We start from the raw sequence: 24,996 nt of genomic DNA, 5'->3' as shown, positions 1-24,996 counted from the left end.
AGAGGTAGAAACAAGAACACATGCTTGCTCATATCAATATGTCCAAAGAAATTTTGCAATGAAGTATTGCTGTTTGGATGCCCGTGAAGCCACATATTCATACCACAAACTATCCACGAATGAAACCTTCTTAAGAGCATCTACAGGTAGGGTTTTTTTCATCCACCTACAACAACAATAACATGCTTTAAGCATCTTTGAATTGCAAATCTAAAAGCTATATTTCATAATTAAAAAAATTACCAACATGGCAAATAGGTTAAGCATGGGAGTAGACGCTTTCACATGCATGATCGACTTGGCTAGTTGCACATCCACCTCAGTAATAAATCCCCATCGTGTAGAGTGTAAGTGAATAGTTTCTCCGTGTTGAGGTCTACATAACCAAAAATCAAATGTAATAAACAAACATATCAAGATTAAAACCATGCATATGTTAAGACAATTCAAGATTCAAGCCATAGAGTTAAAGAAAGTATACCTTTCCTAGACCGCACTTAGATCTTTTACCATTTCCAGTCGTCGAAAGTGAAGCCAATCCACGAGGGTCTTCCCAAGGTAAGAGCGTTTGAGACGAGGTGAAGGTGGCCTGGGAACAGTGATAGTCCCCCTCAATCAACAATCTATTGGGAAAAGGCTTGCTATCCGAATGCAGCGCCTCGCCATAAAGGATAGCCTTGGTTTACTTTTCAAATTTTGAGATCGACGGCTGAGAATTTCCCACCCACCTCCACCGTCGATCTCATTTTTCAACGCTTGCCCTAGTTTATTTTTTTGGGCGCTTTTGATCCGACAGCTGAGATCTTGTGCGCCCACCTCCACCGTCGATACGCTTGCCCTAGTTTACTTTTTTGGGGGCTTTTGATCTAATGGCTGAGATCTTTGCGCCCCAGCCGCCGTCGATCCTACTTGAAGTGCCTCTTAAAAGCACCGTGTGATTTAGAGACGAGCCACCACGAGAGAATAGACCATGGCAACTCAAAACAAATTCATGATGATGCTCACGATGGTGAACTAGCGCTTGGATAATGTGCAATGCGTTGGGTGAATTTGCAGGTGCCCAAGACTTAGTCAAATAACTAAAGGTTCAGTGATGACTGCTGACGTGAGTCCAATCCTCCAGGCTCCACCAGCGTGTCCAGTGTCCACTAGCTAGTGGTCCAATTAATTCCCCAGGTGGGACGAGCGCACGAACGAAAAGCGCCGGAGAAGGAGGTTGCTACTGCTGCTGCTGACAGGTAGGGGAGGCCAAATCATGATTTGTAGAGAGTCTCTACACTACACAAGTTTCAATTAGGGTTTGCAATTAAAAAAGCTTACTAATATTGGGGCCTAGCAGCGTGGGTTGTTTAAAAGCCCAAACAACTTGTTGGTGGTTACAGGCACAGGCACAGGCACGGACGGAGATGATGGCCAGCTTCCGTGAATTCAGGGGAAACGAGAGCTGGAGTGCGGACGCTTGGAAGTGCCTGTGCAAGGTCCGGGAGGTGGCCCCCCTCATCCAGTGCATTACCAATTTCGTCTCCATGGACATCATGGCCAACACCCTCCTTGCAGCAGGCGCATCCCCGGCTATGGTCCACGCCGTAGAGGAAATCTCTGAGTTCACTGCCATCGCCAGCGCCCTCTGTATCAACATTGGAACCCTCTCACCTGAATGGATTTTCTCCATGAAGGCTGCCGCCGTACGCGCCAACGAGCTCGGCAAGCCATGGGTCCTTGACCCCGTTGGCGTCGGGGCATCCCGATTCAGGACTGAGAGGTGCCTCGAACTGATTGCGCTGCGGCCTGTTGTTATACGCGGCAATGCCTCAGAGATCATGGCTGTGGTCGGCGCCACTGTTGCTCCCACAAAGGTCAGTGATGTCCTTTTGTTTGTTTATGGCTGCAAAAACAAGTGATTGGTGATCACTGCATTAAGGGCCGGTGTACAATGGGTGTATAAGGCAGGTTACACATAAAGGGGCGCGCCTGTGGCACGAATCAGTTCAAAGTCAAGAATCACTTAAAACCGTTGATCTTTTTGACATGGCAGTCAGCCAGTTATTGAATAGTTGGTTTTTTGGTATGTTTAAAACTCCGAAACCCTCCATGGGATGGTCTTTAGTGTCCCTGACATTTCCTTTGGCATATGAGGTCTTTAGTGTCCTGTTCTTGTTGTCTGCCTCTTTCTTTGTACCCTCTATACCTGTAAGACTTTCTTTAGCAGTAGTGCTTGTTTATATGCTACTTCTTTTGCAGTTACCTTCTTGGTTTTGAACCTTCTTGCCTTCGCTTTTCGCTTTGGTGTTGGGTTTGAATTCAGTTTCACTTTGATCTCGTCTCAATCTCAGAGAAGCGTATTCTTGCATGGTGGTGAGGATTGCCGCAATTAGAGCTTTGTCCTTTGCAAGAAAGACATGAGCTGCCTGCCAGGGCCCAGTTTCCAAAGGATCAATTTTAATACTCTTGTTGGGTGTACTGTCTTTTCTGCGGCTGTAAGGTAGCTGAGCAGAAGCAATTAATCTTAAGTATGTGCTTGTTGCTTTGAATCGTCTTAGACAGCCTTTAGGACTTGAAACATCCACAACTTGAATTGTATTCGCTTTACAGATATGAGAACGAAGTACAAAGCTGGCTGAAATTTAAATCTGTTATGACATTGGACCCTTGGTACAATTCAGGCTTGGAACGGAGCAGCCACTGATTCTTCCCTTCAATTCCAACAGGTTGACTTTGCTGAATTTGCAGGTTGATGAACAGACGAGCTGTTTTGCACTCTTGATGATGGTTGAATCTGCTGCTGCTGGTGGGCTGCAGACAGGAGAGGAGAACGATGAATACTTGAGGGATTTGGGTGGGTTAGTGTGGGTGCAGATTATCATTTATCCCCCCCGCCCCCCTTTTCTCCCCGCTAAAAAAGGGGAAAAAAACGCTAAGGGCCCAAAGAAAGGGTAAAATTCTCTTTTCTGCCATCCTAAGGGGCAGCTCACATGGCCAGCCTCTGGGTGTGGCGGAGTTTTGTATTTTTTTCCAGAAAAGAGACTTCTATTAAGTAGTGTAAAAGCATACAAAGGGAGCTTTCAAATCAGAAGGTAGGGAGATCTCAACCAATCGGGGGCACTGTGTTGCCATAAAAGCCCTGCAGGAGTGGACGAGAAGAAAATACTATGATTCCACTCTCATAAATCTGCTGTGTTTTGTTTGCACAGCTCTAGAAGATGTCGCTCCATACACTGGGTGTCATATACATGAAAACCCTCAAAGGCCACTGAGCATCTAGTCTTCTATATATGCCACGCCGTGATACTGGCAATAATCTCCCACAATCGTCTTGAACTTGGATCCTACTCATGCATGCCTATCTATCGACGCAAACCAAAAGGTGTCTTGCTGAATTCACAACTTTTCTGGTGATCCAGATGCCTTGGCTGCTGCCCCCCTTGGTCTTGGTTCTCTAGTCCTTGGTCTTGGCTTTGCAACCTCTGTCATCAAACGCCCAAGAATGACCTTTGACCTCCCAGACCTGATAGCAAGTCGTATGCAGGTCGGCCATCCATTTTCAGGTCATTAAATATCATTAAAAGGTCACCAAACATGTTCATATTGTGCCCCAAAAATGTGCCAAACATTGGTGCATGTCCAAGGCACCTCCGGGAGCCTAGAGGTCTGTCAAAAGCTGCCCCAACGGGTTCATACTCTTCCTAGAATTTTGCTCTTGAGGTGGCTGCAAGTAGTAAATATGTCTACGTGCCACTCACATGCATGTGACACAAGCTTTGTTTATGCACCGGTGGTCACATACCAAAGCCTCCAGGAAGTGTGAGAATGGTTCTGTTTTTGAACCATTACTTAAAATAGTTCGATCCAGTGACCTCCAAACTGGCCAAAGAAGTGCGTAGTGCCATTTCTTCAGATCTGTGCGAGGGCAGCAACTAGAGACGGTTATGGACAAAGCTGAGGCTCTGATACAATGTTAGAAAAGAAGGAATTGTGGTGTCTATAGCACAACCAACACTCAGAAGCAAGGATTTTTCTGCACAAGAGAATAAAACTCTTATTGATGAATGCTCACAACACACGGTGAATTTCTTTGCACCTGTATACTGTGGCAGAGAAGAGGGGGGAGATGGCAATCTGCTGACAGATGTCTGTTGTAGAGATTAGCTATTCGTTAAGGAGTGGAGGCTTGAAGATGGGGGAGGAAGAGGGCTTTTTTATTGCACCTAACTGGGCCAGCAATTGCAGTGAGCTGTTCGCAGCTAGTTGGCTGCACCGAGCTCGCTATTGCAACAAGCTGTTGGGTAGTTGCAGCTGGCTGATTAGCAATAAACAGTATTGCTGGTCAGCTATTCAAAACTTGCTGTGTGGTAGCCAGTGAGCTGCTCCCACATGAGGGAATCCTTTCCAGAGCCTGAAGGGGCTCTTAAGCTGCCCAATGTAGCCTATACTCCAGCAGCTGTCCCCTTGCTGCCCAGACAAATTGGCTTTCTCATGCCTTTTAGCTGCTCGGTCACCCATGTCTTGCCATCAGGTTGAGTCTAGCCTCGGTTCAGTAAGAAACAAGGATCTGGACATTTTGCTGCACAAGCATGGCTTCTCCTCATTACGAGGGCCTTACAGACATGACTAGTCCAACCTGAGGTCGGTGCATTGATTTCTTACTGAGGGCACAGTAGGAGAGTTGTTAAGCCATTCATTCGTATGCAAAATTTTCAGCAATGTGGGCTATGTTTTCCAATTCTATGAGTTTGTAAGTGTCATCTTGTTCCTAGAATCTTCTTATATTCACACTGACACACTGCCACACATTTATCATCGACATGTGGAAAAAGGAGTACAGACCAATGTGAGGGTACATGATGTGAGAGCCAATGCTAGCTGAATGCAGCAACTGGCTAAAGAGAGTTTGAGAGAAACGACCAAAAGAAATTAGTAGCTGTTATGTGATTAAAGTGGTTGAAACATGTTTGAAATGGGCCTTACCATAAGTTCATGGTTGAGTAAGAGATGGGGGCTAAAAATAAGGGTCTTTCTGTTAGAAGTCATCTCCTGTCTAGATTTATACACCAGGGCCTTTGTTGTGGGTGTGCCCGCCCTTATGAGGTGTTTTCCCCTATTTTTTCCCATTTTTCTAGAGGCTTGGGAGGGCTGCCAGATGATGCCAGGAGCACCCCAGTGCTGGCCGACTGGATCTTCATCAGTCGTGGGCTTCAGGGCTGCTGGCAGACTGCCTTTTACCAATCATGGGCATCAGATAGCTGGCCGACTGCATTTATGCAGTCGTGGACCTCTTTCTTCAGTCGTGGACACTTTTAGTGCTGGCCGACTGCCCTTCCAGGGAGGTATATATAGGTCCTCAGCCCCCATGCCTTATTTGTATCATTCCTCGGGATCTTCTTGTGTATATAGAGCAGAGTTACACGCCTACATCTCTCTCTCTCTTGTGCTGTTTTTCTGCGTGCGTTTTTGCTCTTGTGTTCCCAGATTTGGTCATCATCTCCGCTGCATATTCTGACATGGTATCAGAGCCCTAGGCTCTAGATAGGTCTTGGGATTTGTGTGAGCAAGAGGGGGACTGTTTTGTGGCTGATTGGTGGAGTGTTTTGGGCTGATCGGGAAGAGGAGAAGCAAGAGGAAGGCGGGCTGATTTGCTGGACAGCCACTTGCAGGTTTTAGTTCTTCTTTGTTCCCACCCACCCACCCTTTTCAGAGTACATCTCCGCTATGGCAGATCTGTGTGAGATGGCCGAGAGACATGTGAAGATCCCGACACTCCCCACGTTCCCGGTGGACCGTCAGTTGGACGGGAGCAACTACGGCATATGGAAGGTGATGATGGAATCCGTTTTGGAGTCTTACTACCTCGCCGATTTCGTCGTTGTTGGTGTTCCACGGCCGGAAGTAGAGAAAGGGGAGTTACCGTCAACCCGAAAGGACCGGGAGGCCCGACGCAGATGTGGGATCGCGTCAACGCCAGGGTCCGTTCGTTTATTTTCCTCAATTGCACACCACAGGTAATTAATCATGTAAAGCACATGACGCTGGCCAGAGGTATATGGCAGCATTTGGCCTCACTTTACAACAGGGTATCGCCCATGAAGAGGATTTCCTTGGAAGTACAGATGCGGGTTATGAGCCCTGCAAAGTCGTCGACGATGTGGGAGCATATTAACAAGCTGCAGGCTCTTCAGCAGGAAGTTCTTCAGGCTGGGAAGGAGATATCGTCAGAGGACATGGCCATAACGTTGCTGTCACATTTGCCCTCTTCGTACTTAGCATTTTACTCGTCTTTGATTACCAGTGGCAGGCTCAGCACCATCACGTGGGAGGAGCTTGTGCCCATGGTCCTGGACCAGGAGCAACGATTTACGAACCCTCCTCAGGGTGGAGGTTCGGAGGCCTTTACTGGCCAACGGTCGAAAGGCTGTAACTCGGGCAAAGGGAAGGCTTCATCGGAGAAGTCTTCTGAGAAGAAGTCCGACGCTGACCGCGAGAAGCTGAAGGCAGAGAGGACTTGTAATGATTGTGGCGAGAAAGGCCACTACTGGAGACAGTGTCCCAAGCGGAAGACCGAGAAGGGTGAAGACTCCTCAGCAATCATGAAGACTCCGGCTTTTGTGCACCTGGAGGTGATGGAGACCGATGCTTCATTTTCTTCAGGCAGGGAGGAGATTGGAGGACTCTCCGCAACGGATACTCGGGAGTGGATTCTCGATAGTGGTGCTTCCAGGCACATGACTCCTTCCCGTTCCGGTTTACAGGATCTCTGCAGGCTTTCTGGTCATATTCTTACTGGGGATACGTCCACTATCCCAGTTCACAGTGAGGGCAGGATGGAGATAGTTCCCGATGGCAGAGGGGGGAAGCATTCCTCCTAGGTGTTGTATGTTCCGGCACTTGGTTTTCATCTGTTGTCAGTGCATCAGGTTTGCAAGACTGGCGTACGGGTGGAGTTTGATGAGCATTTTGTTGCTCTCCGGGACAAAGCAACAGGCAAAGTGGTTTGGGAAGGCGGAGTGGAGAATGGAGTTTACAGGCTTTCAGCACTCTCTCTCCCAGGTCCTCAGGATTGTGATGAGTGGCAGTCTGGTAATGGCTACTCAAGTGTGGATACGCTGCAGGTGCGGGCTTTCCGAGACCAGGTTGTTGATAGCTTGCCAGTAGAAGGCAGCAGTTAGCAGGAACTTTCCAGTACTGATGTTGGTAGTTCTTGTGTTCGTGAGTCAGAGGAAGGTGAACAGGTCACTTATGCTCTGATGTCTCGTCGTGTTCGGGACATAGAACTTCCAGTAGTTGAGGATGTTCTTTCCACGAGGACCTTTCGGAAAGCCAGGCAGGTCACAGGTGATTACTTGCAGAAGGAGGTGGTTTCTCCAGGCTTTGTGGTTCCGGATTCAGAGGGAGTGGTTGACAGGTTTCATCAGGTTTCCAGGACTTGCTTACACAATATGAAAGGTACTCAACCAATACATACACGGGTTCTCTATAGTGTGAACCCGACTAAATGAGCTGGCGCTATAACTATGCCAGTCTCTAGAATGGCTGTCACACAGCCTGTCATCCCACTGGCCGCATATCTCCCATGATCTCACCAACCATGCCAGTGGTGTAAGTGTGGGGCCTATCCCCCAGGCGGGTCATCAGTGTCCACCGCCTCACTAGAGCTCGATATCTCAACACTCCCCCTCGAGCTCAACTCCATCTCATGTACACCAAGCGAAGCCCTGAATCTGCGGAGCTTCTCTGTACCCAATGCTTTGGTGAAGATGTCAGCTACCTGATCCTCTGTGCTGACATAAACAAGGTCAAGGTCTCCTGCCAAGACCTTCTCTCTGACGAAGTGGTAGTGAACCTCTATGTGCTTCGTACGAGCATGAAAGACTGGGTTCCTGGCCAACTGTATACTGCTAATGTTGTCACAGAAAATGACAACTTGTCTATCCACTGATAGACCCAAATCTGCAAGTAGCTTTCTCAACCAAGCTACCTCACATGCTGCCATAGCAGCTCCTCTGTACTCGGCCTCCGTACTCGATAGAGCAACCGTAGGCTGCTTCTTGCTGCTCCAAGTCACAGCAGCACTCCCCAAAGAAAACATGAATCCACTGGTAGATCTTCTGTCTGAGATACTACCAGCCCAATCAGCATCTGTGTACCCATGTACACATATCTCTGTCCCAGTCTCATAGAATAGTCCACAATGTAAAGTAGACTTCACATACCTCAGTATGCGTCTCACTGCATCCAAATGCGGTTTCCGTGGAACCTGCATAAACTGACTCACCAACCCAACAGCATAGCTCAAATCTGGTCTGGTGATCGTCATGTAGATCAAACTTCCTACTATGCTTCTGTACATAGTAGGATCCTCCAAGATCTCTCCTGAATCTGCACTCAACTTGCCATTCTGATCCAATGGCATAGAAATAGGCTTACAGCCTGTCATACCATACTTGGACAACATGTCCAAGCCATACTGTCTCTGCAGTAATCCAATACCATGTGGTGACCTAATCACCTCAATGCCCAAGAAATATCTGAGCTCCCCCAGATCCTTCATCTCAAACTTCTGTCTAAGCAAGATCTTTACATCAAAGATCTCTGCATCATGGTCCCCCGTAATGATCAAGTCATCTACATAGATGACAACAAGCACAACCCCTCTATCACCATGTCTCACATACAATGAGAAATCTGCATTGGCTACATGAAAGCCAATAGTGACAAGATATTCAGAAATCTTGTCAAACCATGCTCTTGGTGCTTGCTTTAAGCCATACAAGGCTTTCTTCAACCTACAAACATGCTCGGGGTGACCCACATCCTCATAACTAGGTGGCTGCAACATATACACCTCTTCTTGCAAATCCCCATGCAAGAATGCATTCTTTACATCCATCTGATGTAAAGACCATTGCTTTGACGCAGCCACTGCTATCACAACTCTCACCGTTGCCATCTTGGCAACTGGGCTGAAAGTTTCCTCATAATCAATCCCATATGTCTGCGCATATCCTTTGGCTACCAATCTAGCCTTGTACCTGTTTATGCTTCCATCACTGTTATGTTTAACTTTGTACACCCACTTGCAGCCAATGGCTTTCTTGCCTTCAGGCAATTGCACTAAATCCCAAGTTTCATTTCCATATAGTGCATCCATCTCCTCGTCCATAGCTTTCTCCCAACACACATTTCCAACAGCCTCATCAATGCATGTGGGCTCAACAACCTGCACAACCTTTGCCATATATGCATAGTGATGTGCCACATAACCATCATATGTAAATCTCTGCACAGGGTTCTTCACTCTCCCTGATCTTCGCAGCTTTTCATTCATGGCTTCCATAGCCTTCTTTACACCAGGTGTTCTCATAGCTGGGATCCCAAGCTCCTCATCAAGGCTCATATCTGAGCCACTAGACTCTCCATCAACATGAGAATGCCCTGCAGAAATGTCAGGCATACCAAGGGGCTCAACCACTTTCTCTTTTCCTTTACGTGATGTAGTAATCACATTTGCAGGGCTGGTATTATGACGCAGCCTGCCACTCCATGGTCTATCAACAGACCCAGTAGATGAGGACTCTCCTGGTCCACTCAAAGATTGTGATTGCTGACCTGCATTCTGTGCAACCACACTTCCACTCACATCAGCCCCAACAGCTTCTTTTCCAGCAGCATACCAGCTGCTCATCTCATCAAAGACAACATCTCTGCTTACCCTCAACTCACGTGTAGTAGGGTTATAACACCTGTATCCCTTTTGCTCAAGGGAGTATCCAATAAACACACATTTTTCAGCTTTCGGATCCAGCTTAGTTCTCAGCTCATCTGGCACATGCACATATGCAATGCATCCAAAAACTTTCAGATGAGACAAATCTGGTTTTTTGCCAGTAAACCTCTCCTCTGGAGTTACATCATGTATGGCTGCAGTTGGGGTCCTGTTCATGATGTATACTGCTGTAGAAACAGCCTCAGCCCAATAGCAATGCGGCATATTCTTCTCTTCCATCAATGCTCGCGCAATCTCAGCAATGTGCCTGTTTTTCCGCTCAGCAACTCCATTTTGTTGCGGAGTGTATCTGCATGTATACTGTCTCCGAATACCATTCTTCTTCAAATATTCAGAGAACTCATTGGAGAAGTACTCTCCCCCTCCATCTGACCTTAGGCACTTTACATATTTCCCTGTTTGCTTTTCAACCAAAACTCTGAAATTCTGAAAGTGAGTAAACACCTCACTCTTCTCCTTCATGAAATATACCCACACTTTCCTTGTGTGGTCATCAATGAAAGTCACATAATACCTGCAGCCTCCCATAGATATGGTCTTCGTAGGACCCCATATATCTGAATGCACAACATCTAGTGCATTTCTGCTCACATATCTGTTACGTGGAAACACATGCTTTGTTTGCTTCCCAAATTGGCATGCTTCACATATTTTCTGCATACCTTCCACTTTAAATTTTGGCAGCCCTGTCACAATTCCTTTTGTCTGCATAGACTTCAATCTCTGCACATTCACATGACCAATCCTTTTATGCCATATGTCTGTGTCTGCAACAACTCCTGAACCATTTGCAAACATTGCAGCACTCATTTCAGGCATGTCTACATCCAACGTAAACATTCTGCCCACTCTGTTGCCTTTTGCAACCAACCTGCACTTGTCTTTAAAATCTTCAACATAACATCCATCAGGGTTAAACCGAACCTGCAAACCCTGCTCAATCATCTGGCCAACTGAAACCAGATTCTTTGTTATGTTCGGTACATGAAGTACATCTGCAAGGTACTTCACTTTGCCATCCTGCATAGACAATGGCACATCTCCAATGTGGGCAATTGGATGAGCAGTGTCATCCCCTGTTTCCACAAAACCTGGTCTTTCCGGGTTTTTCATCTCCTTGAACCACTCCCCATGACTCGTCATGTGGTTCGAAGCGCCTGAATCCACATACCATACATTATCTTTTTGTGCTGCATCAACATTTTCAGACATGGCATTCACAACATGCTGCATAACAAACAACCTTTCATTATCCTCATTACTTCTGCTTGAGGATGCATAGTTGTTTTGCTGCACTTTTCCATTTTGCATGTCAGCCTGCTTCTTATAACATTCTGACTGCACATGTCCAGGCTTACCACAATAATAGCATTCACATGTATCATTATATTGCCTTTGCCAATTTCCACGGGCTCTTTGACTCCCCCTGCCTCTGAATTTGCCTCTTCCACCTGCGTGTTGTTGTTGTTGTTGATTCTGGGACTGTTGTTGTTGCTGCTGCTGCTGGCCATAATTCTGATTACCTGTTCGGCCACCTCCTTGACCGCGTCCACGGCCTCCTCTACCTCGTCCTCTTCCTGAACTCGTGTAGAAGGCCTGTTGCTCTGAACTGTTTTTGCTTTGTGAAGACTGTTGGTCTTCACCCAAATTCTTCTCTTCGATAATCAGCATAGACACCAAATCTGTAAAGTTGGGAATGTTTTCCCGAGTCTGAATAGACGTCTTGAACGCCTTGTATTGTGGCCCGAGACCACGTAGACAGACTTCCACCTTGTCATCATCATCTACTGACACACCAATAGATGCAAGGGATTCCACAATACCCTTTATCTTCAACGCATAATCATTCACAGACATGCTCTTTTTCTCCACACAGTATGAAGTTCATTCTTCAATTGTATCTTACGTGCCTTGGTATTTGTTTCATAGAGCTTTACCAAGGTGTCCCACGCCTCCTTGGGGGACTTGGCATCCTGAATGTGCCCAATCATGGTGTCCTGTATACTAATGGAGAGCCAATACATAACCTTCCTGGCTCCTTGGTTCCAGTCTTTAAACTCTTTCACATCTGCAGCAGTCGGATTTATATCCGGTATCTCTGGTGCCTCTTCATGTTCACCTTCTATGTAGTCCCAATAGCCTTTTCCCATCAGGAAATTCGTCAACCTGAACCTCCAAGCATGGAAGTTATTCTTATCCAGCTTCTCAGCCACAATCTGTGTTATGCCATCATTAGACATCTTGCCAAACACACAATTTTACCAGAAACTGCACTCTGGTTTTTCTGCACAAATGCTGTATTTTCTGCACAGCGGTACTGTAGTACTCTCAAATGTCACAACCAGTGACTTCAATGTGCATACATACACCGAATGGCAACTGTAGACCTCTTTGCAGCACCCACAGTGTCTGCACAGTCAACCTGTCTTCCTGCAGTACTTAAAACAGAGTTCTGCAGAGAATCGATGACTTACCCGCAGTGCTCGAAATCGCCTGCTTTCTGAAAAACGGAGGTCCAGACGCGCCCGAAACGCGTTTTCGGTCCGAAAATTCAGTCCGTAGGACGTAGGACTGTATAGTTGCCCTATAGCTTCACTCCCGCGAAGAAAGCTCCTCAATCGGAGATCGTTTGCCGGTGCCTCCCGTAGAGCTCCCGACAAGGGTGTAGTCACCAACACAAATAGGGAAGAGTAGTTGAAGCTCTTACCCTCGTACCGCTTCCTGTGGTTCTCTTGCTTGCAGCTCAGCCCTTAGCACGAACCAGGCTGTGATACCATGAAAAGATGCAGGGGGGAGGAGAGCTTGAGCTCTTGCAAGCACACACACACACACTCACAAAACCCTAATAGAGAACACACAAGGTGAGAGGCTGAAAATCTTCTTCTTCTCTACTCAACACTCAACACACCATATACAAGAATAAGAGTACACACAATATGAAAGGTACTCAACCAATACATACACGGGTTCTCTATAGTGTGAACCCGACTAAATGAGCTGGCGCTATAACCATGCCAGTCTCTAGAATGGCTGTCACACAGCCTGTCATCCCACTGGCCGCATATCTCCCATGATCTCACCAACCATGCCAGTGGTGTAAGTGTGGGGCCTATCCCCCAGGCGGGTCATCAGTGTCCACCGCCTCACTAGAGCTCGATATCTCAACAGCTTGTGCACCGTAACAGGTGTTGATCCTTGTGAGCAGTGTGATGTCTCTGTGACTCAGAAGCTGTATGGTTCGTTGATATGGTTGATGGACACCAGATTGGACGGGAGCTTCCTGATGAGGCGGTTGAGCTCATGGTTGCAGATGTCTCTTTGGGAGGCAGGATTGCGTTTTCTGTGGTTTCTGCGGCATGCGAAGGATCATGGACTCTTGTACACAGCCAAGAGCTGAGAGAGGGTGTTAGAAGTCATCTCCTGTCTAGATTTATACACCAGGGCCTTTGTTGTGGGTGTGCCCGCCCTTATGAGGTGTTTTCCCATTTTTTCCCACTCTCCGCATTTTTCCCCTATTTTTTCCCATTTTTCCGAGGCTTGGGAGGGCTGCCAGATGATGCCGGGAGCACCCCAGTGCTGGCCGACTGGATCTTCATCAGTCGTGGGCTTCAGGGCTGCTGGCCGACTGCCTTTTACCAGTCATGGGTATCAGATAGCTAGCCGACTGCATTTATGCAGTCGTGGACCTCTTTCTTCAGTTGTGGACACTTTTAGTGCTGGCCGACTGCCCTTCCAGGGAGGTATATATAGGTCCTCAGCGCCCATGCCTTATTTGTATCATTCCTCGGGATCTTCTTGTGTATATAGAGCAGAGTTACACGCCTACATCTCTCTCTCTCTTGTGCTGTTTTTCTGCGTGCGTTTTTGCTCGTGTTCCCAGATTTGGTCATCATCTCCGCTGCATATTCTGACACTTTCCTCCGTTCTTTGACATTTGAGGCTTGAGTTGCTGAGAGACAAGAGCCTGTGAATTGTGTAGCCTCATTATATATTTTGGATATTTGAGTAAGTCTAGGGTAAAGGGACCGATAAGAGCATAGTAGCCAAAACCCCTACACTTGACCCCCCAGTTCTGTCGTTTACGGCTGCCAGAAGCAGGTCATTTACTGCACAGTAAAGCCGAAGTGTCACTTCTTGATTTGCCAAAACACCTGGCTCTTTGTTCTCTCGTGCATGATTTCTCCGTCCTCCACACTTTTCTTTTGGCCCCTTTGATACAGAGTTAGAGGAGTCAAATTGACCAACAAAACTAGGCTGGTTTTTTTTTTTTTCTGAGCTTTGCAATGCAGATTATGGAACTAGATTTATCTTTTTATTAATTACCCTTTTGTTAAAAGCTTTTCGTCAATCTTTGTTATGTGTTATTTTACCCTAGTTCTAGTTTGTGATAGTTTGGATGTGTGGGGTATGTCAGTGGTGGTGATGAGCCCCATCCTGCAGACACTGCACCTGCCACTCCTGGTAGAGGTGCTTAGCAGGCTCCAACACTTGCTCCTGCCACTCGGGAACAGAGAAGATGGGATGGCACGTGATGCCTAGGTAATGGCTTTGATCTCTTCGTCTGTCGAGAGTTAATTATTCCATGCATCCGGTCATGCAAGACTTCACAACGTGCATGGGATGTTCTTGAAACAATGTATTAGGCAAAGAATGAGGTCATGGTTGCATACCTCAAGAAAGAACTTGAGAACTTGGCTTTTTTGGTTTGCAGTTATGATGCATCACAAGAGCACTTTTCTCTTAATGTTAATGAAACACAGGCTATATGGTATTTTGATAGTGGAGCCTCCAGACATATCACCTCCAAGAGAGATTTGTTTATTTCATTGAGGGCTGCCTCAAAAGGGACCATCTTACGAAGATCCAGGATCTTCGGAAGCAGTTGCTTAATATTGATGAGATCATTTTTGAAAAGGAACTTGTATCTAGGACATTGTAGTCATTGTCAGAGTCCTGCTTGAATTTCCACATTCTCTTACTTCGTCTTTGAGGGGTGATTGAGAGCCTCTACAGTTTGAGGAGTTGGTGGGCTTGTTACTACAGGAGCAATAGTCTAGGAAGAATAAATCTTCCATTATGCACAAAAGTGACTAGGCCTTTGTTGCCAATGACAAAGGCAAGGTCAAGGCAAAGGGTGGCGACCATTAGTCTAAGGCTGATTCTGGACAGCCATCAAGCAAGGCAAAGAGTGATGCAAATTAGCCCAAGAAGAAGGGCAAGTGTCATTATTGCAAAAAGCCAGGACATTACATTGGTGAGTGTAGGAAGAGATAGGCCAAGTAGACAAATAGAAAGAATTTGGTTTGGCAGGGGACCCCTCTAATGCTTTTGCAACTATGTGATAGTCACTTTTGGGACTTTGTACCGGGGCCTCTATATCTATACTTGGACTCATTTGAGAAGACAGCATAAGATGCATGTTTAGCCACTACTTCTACTTTTGCCATGCAAGAGGCATAGTGATGGCGTGCAGATTTGGGCATGTGAATTATGGCAGTTTGTTGTTGGTACAAAGGCATCAAATGGTGCAGGATATGCCTCATGTGGAGCTGCCTCTTAGACATGTATGTGAAGATGCATTTTAGGCAAAATGCGCATGAATGCCTTCCCAAAGGATTGATCTATAAGGGCTGTCTGAAAATTACAGCTCATACATAGTGACGTGTGTCGTTCCATGAGAACACCATCACTTGGGAAGCATCTTTATTTTGTGAGCTTCATTGATGATTACTCCAGATTTGCTTGGGTGTAATTTGAGGTGTTCATGTGTTTTCAGCATTATGTAGCTCGAGCTGAAAATGAAACAGGTTGCAAAGTGCAAATCCTCCGCTCAGATTGAGGGGGGGAATACATGTCAGATGCATTTAAAGCATTTTGGCAGAGAAAGGCATTAAACATCAATGCACAATGCCATACACACCACAACAAAATGGTGTGTTAGAAAGGATATGTTATTAATGGAGATGGCTAGATGTATGGTTAAAGATAAGGGCCAGCCTCACAAGTTTTGGATGTAGGCTATTTTGTGTGCAACACATGTTTTGAGCAGGTGCCCTACCAAAGCTTTAAAGAACATTACTCCATTTGAGGCTTGGTATGATAGAAAGCCTACGGTTGGCTACTTGAGGACTTTTGGTTGTCTTGCATATGATCATGTGTCTCCATAGCTAAGAGGCAAGTTGGATGACAAGGCAGTTAAATGCATATTTCTATAGGATTGGTAGCAAGGGATACTGTCTCTACAACCCATGTAGTCAAAGGATCTTTGAAAGTAGAGATGTTGTATTTGCTGAAAATTCAGCACATCCACTGGCTGAATTTAGTAGACATTTCCAAAATGGCTCACAAGATATGTTTGAGGGAATACTCCCACTGGGTATCGATGTTAGAATAGACCAGCCACTGGAAATGCCTAATGGACATCAAGCATGTAGGTGCTGAAAATCAGTCCATTGCAGATCATGCCATAGAGGAAGTAGTTCATGAGAGCAGACAGCTTTGGAAGAGGCTAGAACAATGGCTCGTTGGCTGGTCCGTACATTGCAAGGGAGTAAACTCTCAGCTTCTCTTCATAGCAGGACACGAGTTGGTTCTAGAAATGCTAGAGAACATGTAGATGTGGCTTGCATGAGTAGTCTTTATGACAAAGATGAGCCAGAATCTTATGAGGAGGCTCAAGAGGATGAGCACTAGCAAGAAGCCATGCAATAGGATATTAATGTTATCCATAAAAATAGCACATGGGATCTAGTGGACTTGTCTCATGGCAAAAAGCCAATTGGTACAAAGTGGGTTTTTAAAGTTGAGAGAAAGTCTGATGATGCCATTGGTAGGTACAAGGCTAGACTTGTTGCCAAAGGCTATGCCCAGTAGAAAGGCATAGATTATGATGACACCTTTGCACCTACTTCACGGCTGTCCACTATCAGATGTGTTGTTGCTTTGGTTGCCTATCATGGATGGAAGATGCATCAATTGGACATTAAGAAAGCCTTTCTCAACGGGGACTTGCACGAAGAAATTTATGTGAGTCAACCCATTGGTTTTGTGGTGTTGTCCAAGAAGGCAAAGCATGTATGCTCCGGAAGGCACTTTATGGTCTCAAACAAGCTCCCAAAGCTTGGCATGAGAAGATACACTCTTATTTGGTAAGCCAGGCTTTTTGAAACAGTCTAATTGAGAGCACCCTCTATGTTAAAGAGGATCATGGGGTTTTACTTGTGCTCATATGTTCATACTTTATGTGGATGACATGCTATTGATTGGGACAGTGAGAATGTAATTTCAGCTTTCAAAGCTGAACTAAAGACCTCCTTTGAGATGTGAGATCTGGGTCTCTTGCACTACTATTTGGGCATAGAGTTTGTGTAGACAGATGGCGGCATTATGATGCTTCAATCCAAGTACATATAGAAGCTCTTGCATGAGTTTGGCTTTCAGGATTGTTGGCTTATTTCTACCCAGTAGAACACAAGGCTTAAATTGAGTATATATGCTGTAGAAGAGCCTTATGACATGAATATGTACAGCCAAGCAGTTGGCTGTCTCATATATTTGTGCAACATGAGACCCAATATTTAGTTTGGTGTTTCCTAGGCCATCAAATTTATGCACAATCCAGGTACTAAGCATTGACAAGGAGTTTAGCGTATCTTCCGCTATCTTCAGGGAGAGGCTTCATGCATGGGAGATCACTTTAACCTACTGCTCTACACAAGATAACATTGTAGATTTGTTTACCAAGGCATTGCCTTCAGAGAAGTTTGAAGCTTTCCGCAAAGCTCTATGCTGACTCTCCTAAGGGAGTAATCTGCATCCTTCTACAGTTTCACATTACCACTAAGGGGGGATTTGAGGGCATATGCTTAGATGTAGTGCTGCTTGTGAATAGGTACCAACTCCAAGGGCACTTTTGCCCTACGGGTTTTTCTGCTGAACATTTGGTGTGAAAGGACACCTAGACTAGGTTTATTATTATTACTTGTACTTTTGTCACTCACCCCCCCCCCCCCCCCCAAACTAGCGTTAGGTCCAAGATCAGAGAGATAGTATGCTGAGTGTCCACATCCCAGAGAGCTTGATCCAAGATGCCAAGATCGGCACACAGATTGTAGAGATTTGGGACACTCATGTTCAAGCAGGGATCAACTGCAGCAGAACTCGACTCGGGGCTTAGAAAGATTAGTTCACTCTTATAGAGGGCAGACTCATCGCATTCCGTGAACAGGGGAGCCTTCGCAGGAGTCTAGCCTTGCTTCAGAGACTGTAGGTGCAGACCCCAGACAGCCTGTGGTTGGAGTCACAAATGGAGACAGCTCGCACGAAGATCTGTTTGATTGAGGAGAGGAGGGTGTAGTTCATGTATCATGCCCGTGCATCTTTTTGGTCTCAGGTAGACCGTAGAAGACAGGTTCACGTGGGATTTCTTCGAGATTACACGTCCTCACCACTGCCGAGATGGGGTCCGCAAGCTGTGGTGTGCAGACGGTACTATAGAGTCAGATCCCCTGCAGGTGCGGGCCATTGCCACATATTTCTATATAGGGGCGGCTCTCGGCCGGTCCCCTCACCCTACAGATCGAGGCTGCAAGAGAGTATGGCAACACATGCACGACCCCAGTCTATAGAGGTTCTTGAGCTTCCCCCTCTTGAGCAATGAGCTGAGTGATGCTGTGCATGCCTTGCCTCATGGAAAGTGCCTTGGAGCGGACGACCTACTGGTTTCTCTTTTCCTTCATCTCTGGGACCTCATGGAGGATAGTTTTCGGGCTGCCTTCAATGAGATCATAATCAGTGGCAACATGCTGGAGGGGCTCTTGGAGGGACTCATTCACTTGATTCCCAAGGAGGGTGGTGACGGTTTGGAGGGATGTCAGTGTTAGAAGTCATCTCCTGTCTTTACTAGGACACCAGGGCCTTTGTTGTGGGTGTGCCCGCCCTTGTAGGTGCTTTTCTCATTTTTCCTCACTCTCCGTATTTTTCCCATTTATCTATGGCTTGGGGGGGCAGTCGTGAGCTGGCAGGCGCTTTTTCCTCTGGCCGACTGTACCCGACTTATGTATAGTACTGGCCAACTCAAGTTGTGTCGGCCGACTTGCCCTTGTAGCTGGTCGTGGAGGACTGGACCTTGTCGGCTGCCTCTGGAGTAGGCCGATTGCTGCCTGGGGTCCCTATATAATGGACCCCCACACCCCTTGCCATTTTATCTTGTATCATCTTGTATTCGGGATCTTCTTTGTGTATATAGATCAGAGTCACACGCCTCTATCTCTCTCCTTCTCTTGTGCTGTTTTTATGCACTGTGTTTGCTCTTGTGTTCCCAGATTCGGTCATCATCTCCGCTGCGTATTCTGACATGGTATCAGAGCCCTAGGCTCTTGATAGTTCTTGGGAGCTGTGTGAGCAAGAGGGGGATTGTTGCGTTGCTGATTGGTGGACTGTTTTGGAATGTTCGGGAAGAGGAGAAGCAAGAGGATGGCGGGCTGATTTGCTGGACAACCACTTTGCAGGTGTAAGTTCTTCTTTGTTCCCACCCACCCCCACGTTCCCGGTGGACTGTCAGTTGGACGAGAACAACTACGGCATATGGAAGGTTATGATGGAATTTGTTCTGGAGTCTTACGACCTTGCTGATTTCATCGTTGTTGGGGTTTCACGGCCGGAAGTAGAGGAAGGGGAGTTATTGTCGATTCGTAAGGACCGGGAGGCACAGGCACAGTTGTGGGATCATGTCAACGCAAGGGTCCGTTCTTTTATCTTCCTCAACTGCACATCGCAGGTAATCAATCATGTAAAGCATATGATGCTGGCCAGAGGTATATGGCAGCATTTGGCTTCTCTTTACAACAGGGTATCGCCCATGAAGAGGATTTCCTTGGAAGTACAGATGCGGGTTATGAGCCTTGCAAAGTCGTCGACGATGCGGGAGCATATTAACAAGCTGCAGGCTCTTCAGCAGGAAGTTCTTTAGGCAGGGAAGGAGATATTATCGGAGGACGTTGCCATAACGTTGCTGTCGCATTTGCCCTCTCAGTACTCAGCATTTTACTGGTCTTTGATTACCAGTGGTAGGCTCAGCACCATCACGTGGGAGGAGCTTGTGCCCACGGTCTTGGACCAGGAGGAAAGATTCTCGAACCTTCCACACGGCGGAAGGTTCGGAGGCCTTAATTGGCCAACGGTCGAAAGGCCGTAGTAACAAGGGCAAAGGGAAGGCTGCAATGGAGAAGTCTTCTGAGCAGAAGTCCGACGCTGACCGCGAGAAACTGAAGGTAGAGAGGACTTGTAATGATTGCGGCGAGAAAGGCCACTATTGGAGGCAATGTCTCAAGCGGAAGACCGAGAAGGGTGAAGAATCCTCAGCAGCAATCGTGTGAAGACTCCAGCATTTGTGCACCTGGAGGTGATGGACATGTTTCATTTACTTCAGGCAGGGAGGAGGTTGGAGGACTCGCCGCTACGGATACTCGGGAGTGGATTCTAGACAGTGGTGCTTCTAGGCACATGACTCCTTCCCGTTCAGATTTACAGGATCTCTACAGGTATTCTGGTCACATTCTTACTGGGGATACATCCACCATCCCAGTTCACAGTGAGGACAGGTTGGAGATAGTTCCCGATGGCAGAGTGGGGAAGCATTCCTCCCAAGTGTTGTATGTTCCATCACTTGGTTTTCATATGTTGTCAGTGCATCACGTTTGCAAGACTGGCGTACGCTTGGAGTTTGATGAGCATTTTGTTGCTCTCCGGGACAAAGCGACAGGCCAGGTAGTGTGGGAAGGTGGAGTGGAGAATGGAGTTTACAAGCTTTCAGCACTCTCTCTCCTAGGTCCTCAGTTTTGTGATGAGTGGCAGTCTGGTAGTGGCCACTTAAGTGTGGATATGCTGCAGGTGCAGGCTTTCCCGGACTAGATGGTGGATAGCTTGACAATTGATGGTAGCAGTTGGCAAGAACTTTCTAGTACTGATGTTGGTGGTTCTTGTGTTCGTTAGTCAGAGGAAACTTTACAGGTGACCTATGCTCTGATGTCTCGTAGCATTCCGGACAAAGAAACTCCTGTAGATGAGGATGTTCTTTCCACGGGGACCTCTTGGAAAGCCAGGCAGGTGGCAGTTGATTACTTGCAAAAGGAGGTGGTGGTTGCACATTCTCTAGGCTTTGTGGGTCCGGATTCAGAGGGGGTGGTCAACAGGTTTCAGAAGGCCTTGCGTGGTCTTCACCAAGTTTCCAGGACTTGGCTTCCCACCGTAACAGGTGTTGATCCTTGTGAGCAGTGTGATGCCTCTTTGACTCGGAAGCAGAATGGTTCATTGATTTGGTTGATGGATACCAGATTGGACGGGAGCTTCCTGATGGGGCTGTTGAGCTCATGGTTGCAGATGACTCTTCGGGAGGCAGGATTGCGTATCTTGTGGTTTCTGCAGCTTGCGAAGGATCTTGGATTCTTTTACACAGGAGGGGGATTGATGGATGGAGTCCGACTCCACGGATAGAGTGACTCAGATTGGGGAGGAGATCTAGACACGAGGAGATCTACTTCAGGCCCAGGAGCAGTTTTATGGAGCAGTGAGAGGCAGTCATCTTTTGCCTTGTCGTCTCGACAGAGGCAGAGTACCGGGCTGCTTGTGATGTTGCTTGTGAGGTGGTGAGGTTGCATGGCAAGATTGGGCTTCCACTGGAGGAACCCACGGTCATCCAGAGGCACTTTGTTCGTGAACAGATCGTTGCTGATGACATCTTGCTAGAGTTCTATTCGACGGAGGACAGTACGGTGGACCTCTTCACGAAGTCGCTATCTCAGGCTTTGCTCGGCGGCACCCCAGCTCCCTGTGGTTGGTTTCACAGCCAGGAGCTGAGAGGGGGTGTTAGAAGTCATCTCCTGTCTTTACTGAGACACCAGGGCCTTTGTTGTGGGTGTGCCCTGTTAGAAGTCATCTCCTGTCTATTTGTATACACCAGGGCCTCTGTTGTGGGTGTGCCCGCCCGTATATCATTTTTCCACACTCCCCGTATTTTTTTCCTATTTTTCCCCATTTTTCCTAGTGGTGGGAGGGCTACCAGATGATGCCAGGAGCACCCCATTGCTGGCCGACTGTTCAGGGCTGCTGGCCGACTGCTTTTTCATCAGTCGTGGGCATCAGGATGCTGGCTGATTGCATTTATGCAGTCGTGGGATTTTTCTCCAGTCGTGGGCACTCTCTGCTGCTGGCCGACTGCCCTCTAGGAGTTGTATATATAGCCCCTCAGCCCCCACCACTTTCTCATTCAGTTTTTCCGGGATCTTGTGTATAGAGAAGAGTTTACACACCTATCTCTCTGTGTTTCTTGTGCTGATTATTTTCTGCAGTCTACTTGCTCTTGTCTACCCAAGTTTGGTTATCATTTCCGCTGCATATTCTGACATGGTATCAGAGCCCTAGGCTCTAGGAGATCTTGGGTGTTTTTCTGAGCAAGAGGGGGAGCAATAGGTTGCTGATTGGTGGACTGTTTCGGGCTGAACGGGAAGAGAAGGTGCAAGAGGAAGGCGGGCAAAGGTGCTGGACAGCCACTTGCAGATTTTCAGATTTTTTTTCCCACCCACCCACCCTTTCAGGTTACTCTCCGCGATGGCAGATTTACTAGAGATGGCTGAGAAGCACGTGAAGATTCCGACTCTCCCCACGTTCCCAGTGGATCGTCAGTTGGACGGGTCCAATTACGGCATCTGGAAGGTCATGATGGAGTCAGTTCTGGAGTCATATGACCTTGCTGATTTTATTATCATAGGGGTGCCACGGCCGGAAGCTGAGGAAGGGGAGTTATTATCAACGAGGAAGGACCGAGAGGCACAGGCACACATGTGGGATCGTGTCAACGCCAGGGTCCGGTCGTTTATTTTTCTCAATTGCACACCACAGGTGATCAACCATGTGAAGCATATGACGTTGGCGAGAGGCATATGGGAGCACTTGGCTTCGTTGTATAACAGGGTGTCACCCATGAAGCGGATATCCTTGGAAGTGCAGATGCGGGTTATGAACCTTGCAAAGTCTTCGACGATGCGGGAACACATTAACAAGCTGCAGGTCCTTTAGCAGGAAGTCCTTCAAGCTGGGAAAGAGATATCATCCGAAGATATGGCCATCACGTTACTTTCCCACTTGCCTGGTCAGTATTCTGCTTCTATTCCTCGTTGATCACGAGTGGCAGGCTCAGCACCATTACTTGGGAGGAGCTTGTGCCAATGGTCTTGGACCAGGAGGAACGTTTCATGAACCCTCCTCACGGCGGAGGTTCAGAGGCCTTAACTGGCCAACGGTCGAAAGGCAGTAATACCAACAAGGGCAAAGGGAAGGCTTCACCGGAGAAGTCTTCTAAGAAGAAGCCTGATCCAGAACGAGAGAAGCTGAAGGCCGAAAGATCTTGTAATGATTGTGGCGGGAAAGGCCACTACTGGAGGAAGTGCCCTAAGCGGACAGGAAAGAGTGCTGATTCCTCAGCCTCAGCTGTGAAGACTCCGGCATTTGTGCACTTAGAGATGGTGGACTCCGATGCTTCATCATCTTCGAGCGAGGAGGCAGTTGGCTTCACCGCGAAGGATACCCGGGAATGGATTCTCGACAGTGGTGCTTCCAGGCACATGACTCCATCCCGTGACTTCTTTCTGGATCTTAAAGGGCAGTCAGGTCGTATCTTTATTGGCGATAACTCCACTATTCTGATACATAGTGAGGGCCGGATGGAGATTATTCCCGACGGCAAGGGGGGCAAGCATGCTTCCTGTGTTCTTTATGTCCCTGCTCTGGGTTTTCATCTTCTGTCAGTGCATGAGGTATGCAAGACTGGCTTTCGGGTGGAATTTGAGGAGCATTCAGTTGCTCTAAGGGATCGTGAGACAGGCAAAGTTGTTTGGGAAGGCGGTGTGGAGAATGGCATCTACAAGCTCTCTGCACTCTCCTCATTGATAGGCTCTCAGGTCGGAGATTTGTGGCACTTTCGTTTTGGCCACTTAAATGTGGATGCTTTGCGGCGCGCCTTCCGGGACCAGATGGTGGTTGGCTTGCCAGATGTTGATAATAGGCAAGGACGCTGCAGTTCTTGCATACGTGGTAAGCAGCACAGGGAATCCTTTCCGAATCAGGCTTCCAGGCGGGCTTCGAAACCATTGGAGTTGATTCACACTAACTTGTGTGGACCACAGCAGATACCATCCTTGGGAGGATCTCTCTACTTCATGCTGCTTGTTGATGATTGTACCAGATTCACGTGGGTCTACTTTCTATCCTAGAAGGACCAGGCTTTTGCTCGGTTCAAGGATTGGCACGTGATGGTGGAGAAAGAGTCTGGATTTCAGGTCAAGACTCTCAGGGCTGACAAAGGAGGTGAATTCTCCTCGATTGTATTTTTCCGGTTTTGTGCAGATCATGGCATCAAGAGGGAATTGGCTAATACTGGATCGCCTTCGGAGAATGGAGTTGTTGAACGTAAGAACAGGACTGTGGTGGAGATGGCGAGGACCATGTTGGAGCATCATGATCTTCCTCGTCCACTTTGGGGTGAGGCTGTGGCAACGGCTGTCCATACCATTAACCGCTCTCCGACGACTTCTGTACCCCATATGACTCCATTTGAGGCATATTTTGGCAGGAAACCCGATGTCTCGCACTTCCGTGTCTTTGGGAGTGACGCGTATGTACATATTCCGAAGAAGCAGAGGGGGAAGCTTGACTCCAAGTCCCGCAAGCTGGTATTTGTGGGGTATAACTCTCTTTCCAAGGGATACAGGTTGTATGATCCAGAGAGGAACGAGATTGTTGTCAGCCGGGATGTGGTCTTTGACGAGCATGTTCCAGCATCTACTGTCGAGGAGCCGCCACTTCTTGGAGATCCAGAGGAGTTTGATGATGATTCCCAGTCTACTACTCCAGTTGATCCACCTCAGTCATCACAGGAGGTTGAGCCCGCAGAGCTGGAGTTGAGCCCCCGCGATCACAGGAGGCTCCACGATCTGTTCGAGTACCTAGGTGGTTGTTAGACACCCTTCGGGAGTTAGGTGTCACGGAGCTACCCTCCGAGTGGACCACAGAGGACGGCCCTCGAAGATCACATCGAGTCCGAGATAAAAGCAACACAGCGGAGCTTCTTCAGGTGAACTATGCTTTGATGTCTCGTATCATGCGGGACAAAGAGCCCACTTCCGTAAAGGAAGCCCTTTCACAGGATACTTGGAGGGAAGCCA

At 47.4% G+C, this 24,996-nt stretch overlaps 1 protein-coding gene across 1 annotated transcript in view; it reads left to right on the top strand.

Annotated features, from left to right (window-relative positions):
* The first annotated feature begins 1,148 nt into the window (after positions 1 to 1,148).
* Positions 1,149 to 24,996, top strand: part of LOC147619774 (hydroxyethylthiazole kinase family protein) — a 29,823-nt gene continuing 5,975 nt past the window's right edge. The window contains exons 1-2 of the mRNA XM_086825606.1: positions 1,149 to 1,238; positions 1,383 to 1,856. Coding sequence (XP_086681732.1) covers positions 1,407 to 1,856 — 450 coding nt within the window. The 5' untranslated portion in view covers positions 1,149 to 1,238; positions 1,383 to 1,406. The remainder of the gene's footprint in view (positions 1,239 to 1,382; positions 1,857 to 24,996) is intronic.

The sequence above is a fragment of the Cibotium barometz genome, chromosome 32 (assembly GCF_041138505.1).
Source record: "Cibotium barometz isolate CiBa-2024 chromosome 32, ASM4113850v1, whole genome shotgun sequence".
In the NCBI taxonomy this organism is placed as follows: domain Eukaryota; kingdom Viridiplantae; phylum Streptophyta; class Polypodiopsida; order Cyatheales; family Cibotiaceae; genus Cibotium; species Cibotium barometz.
Note: the sequence above shows the minus strand (reverse complement) of the source record. Positions and strands in the feature narration are given on the sequence as shown.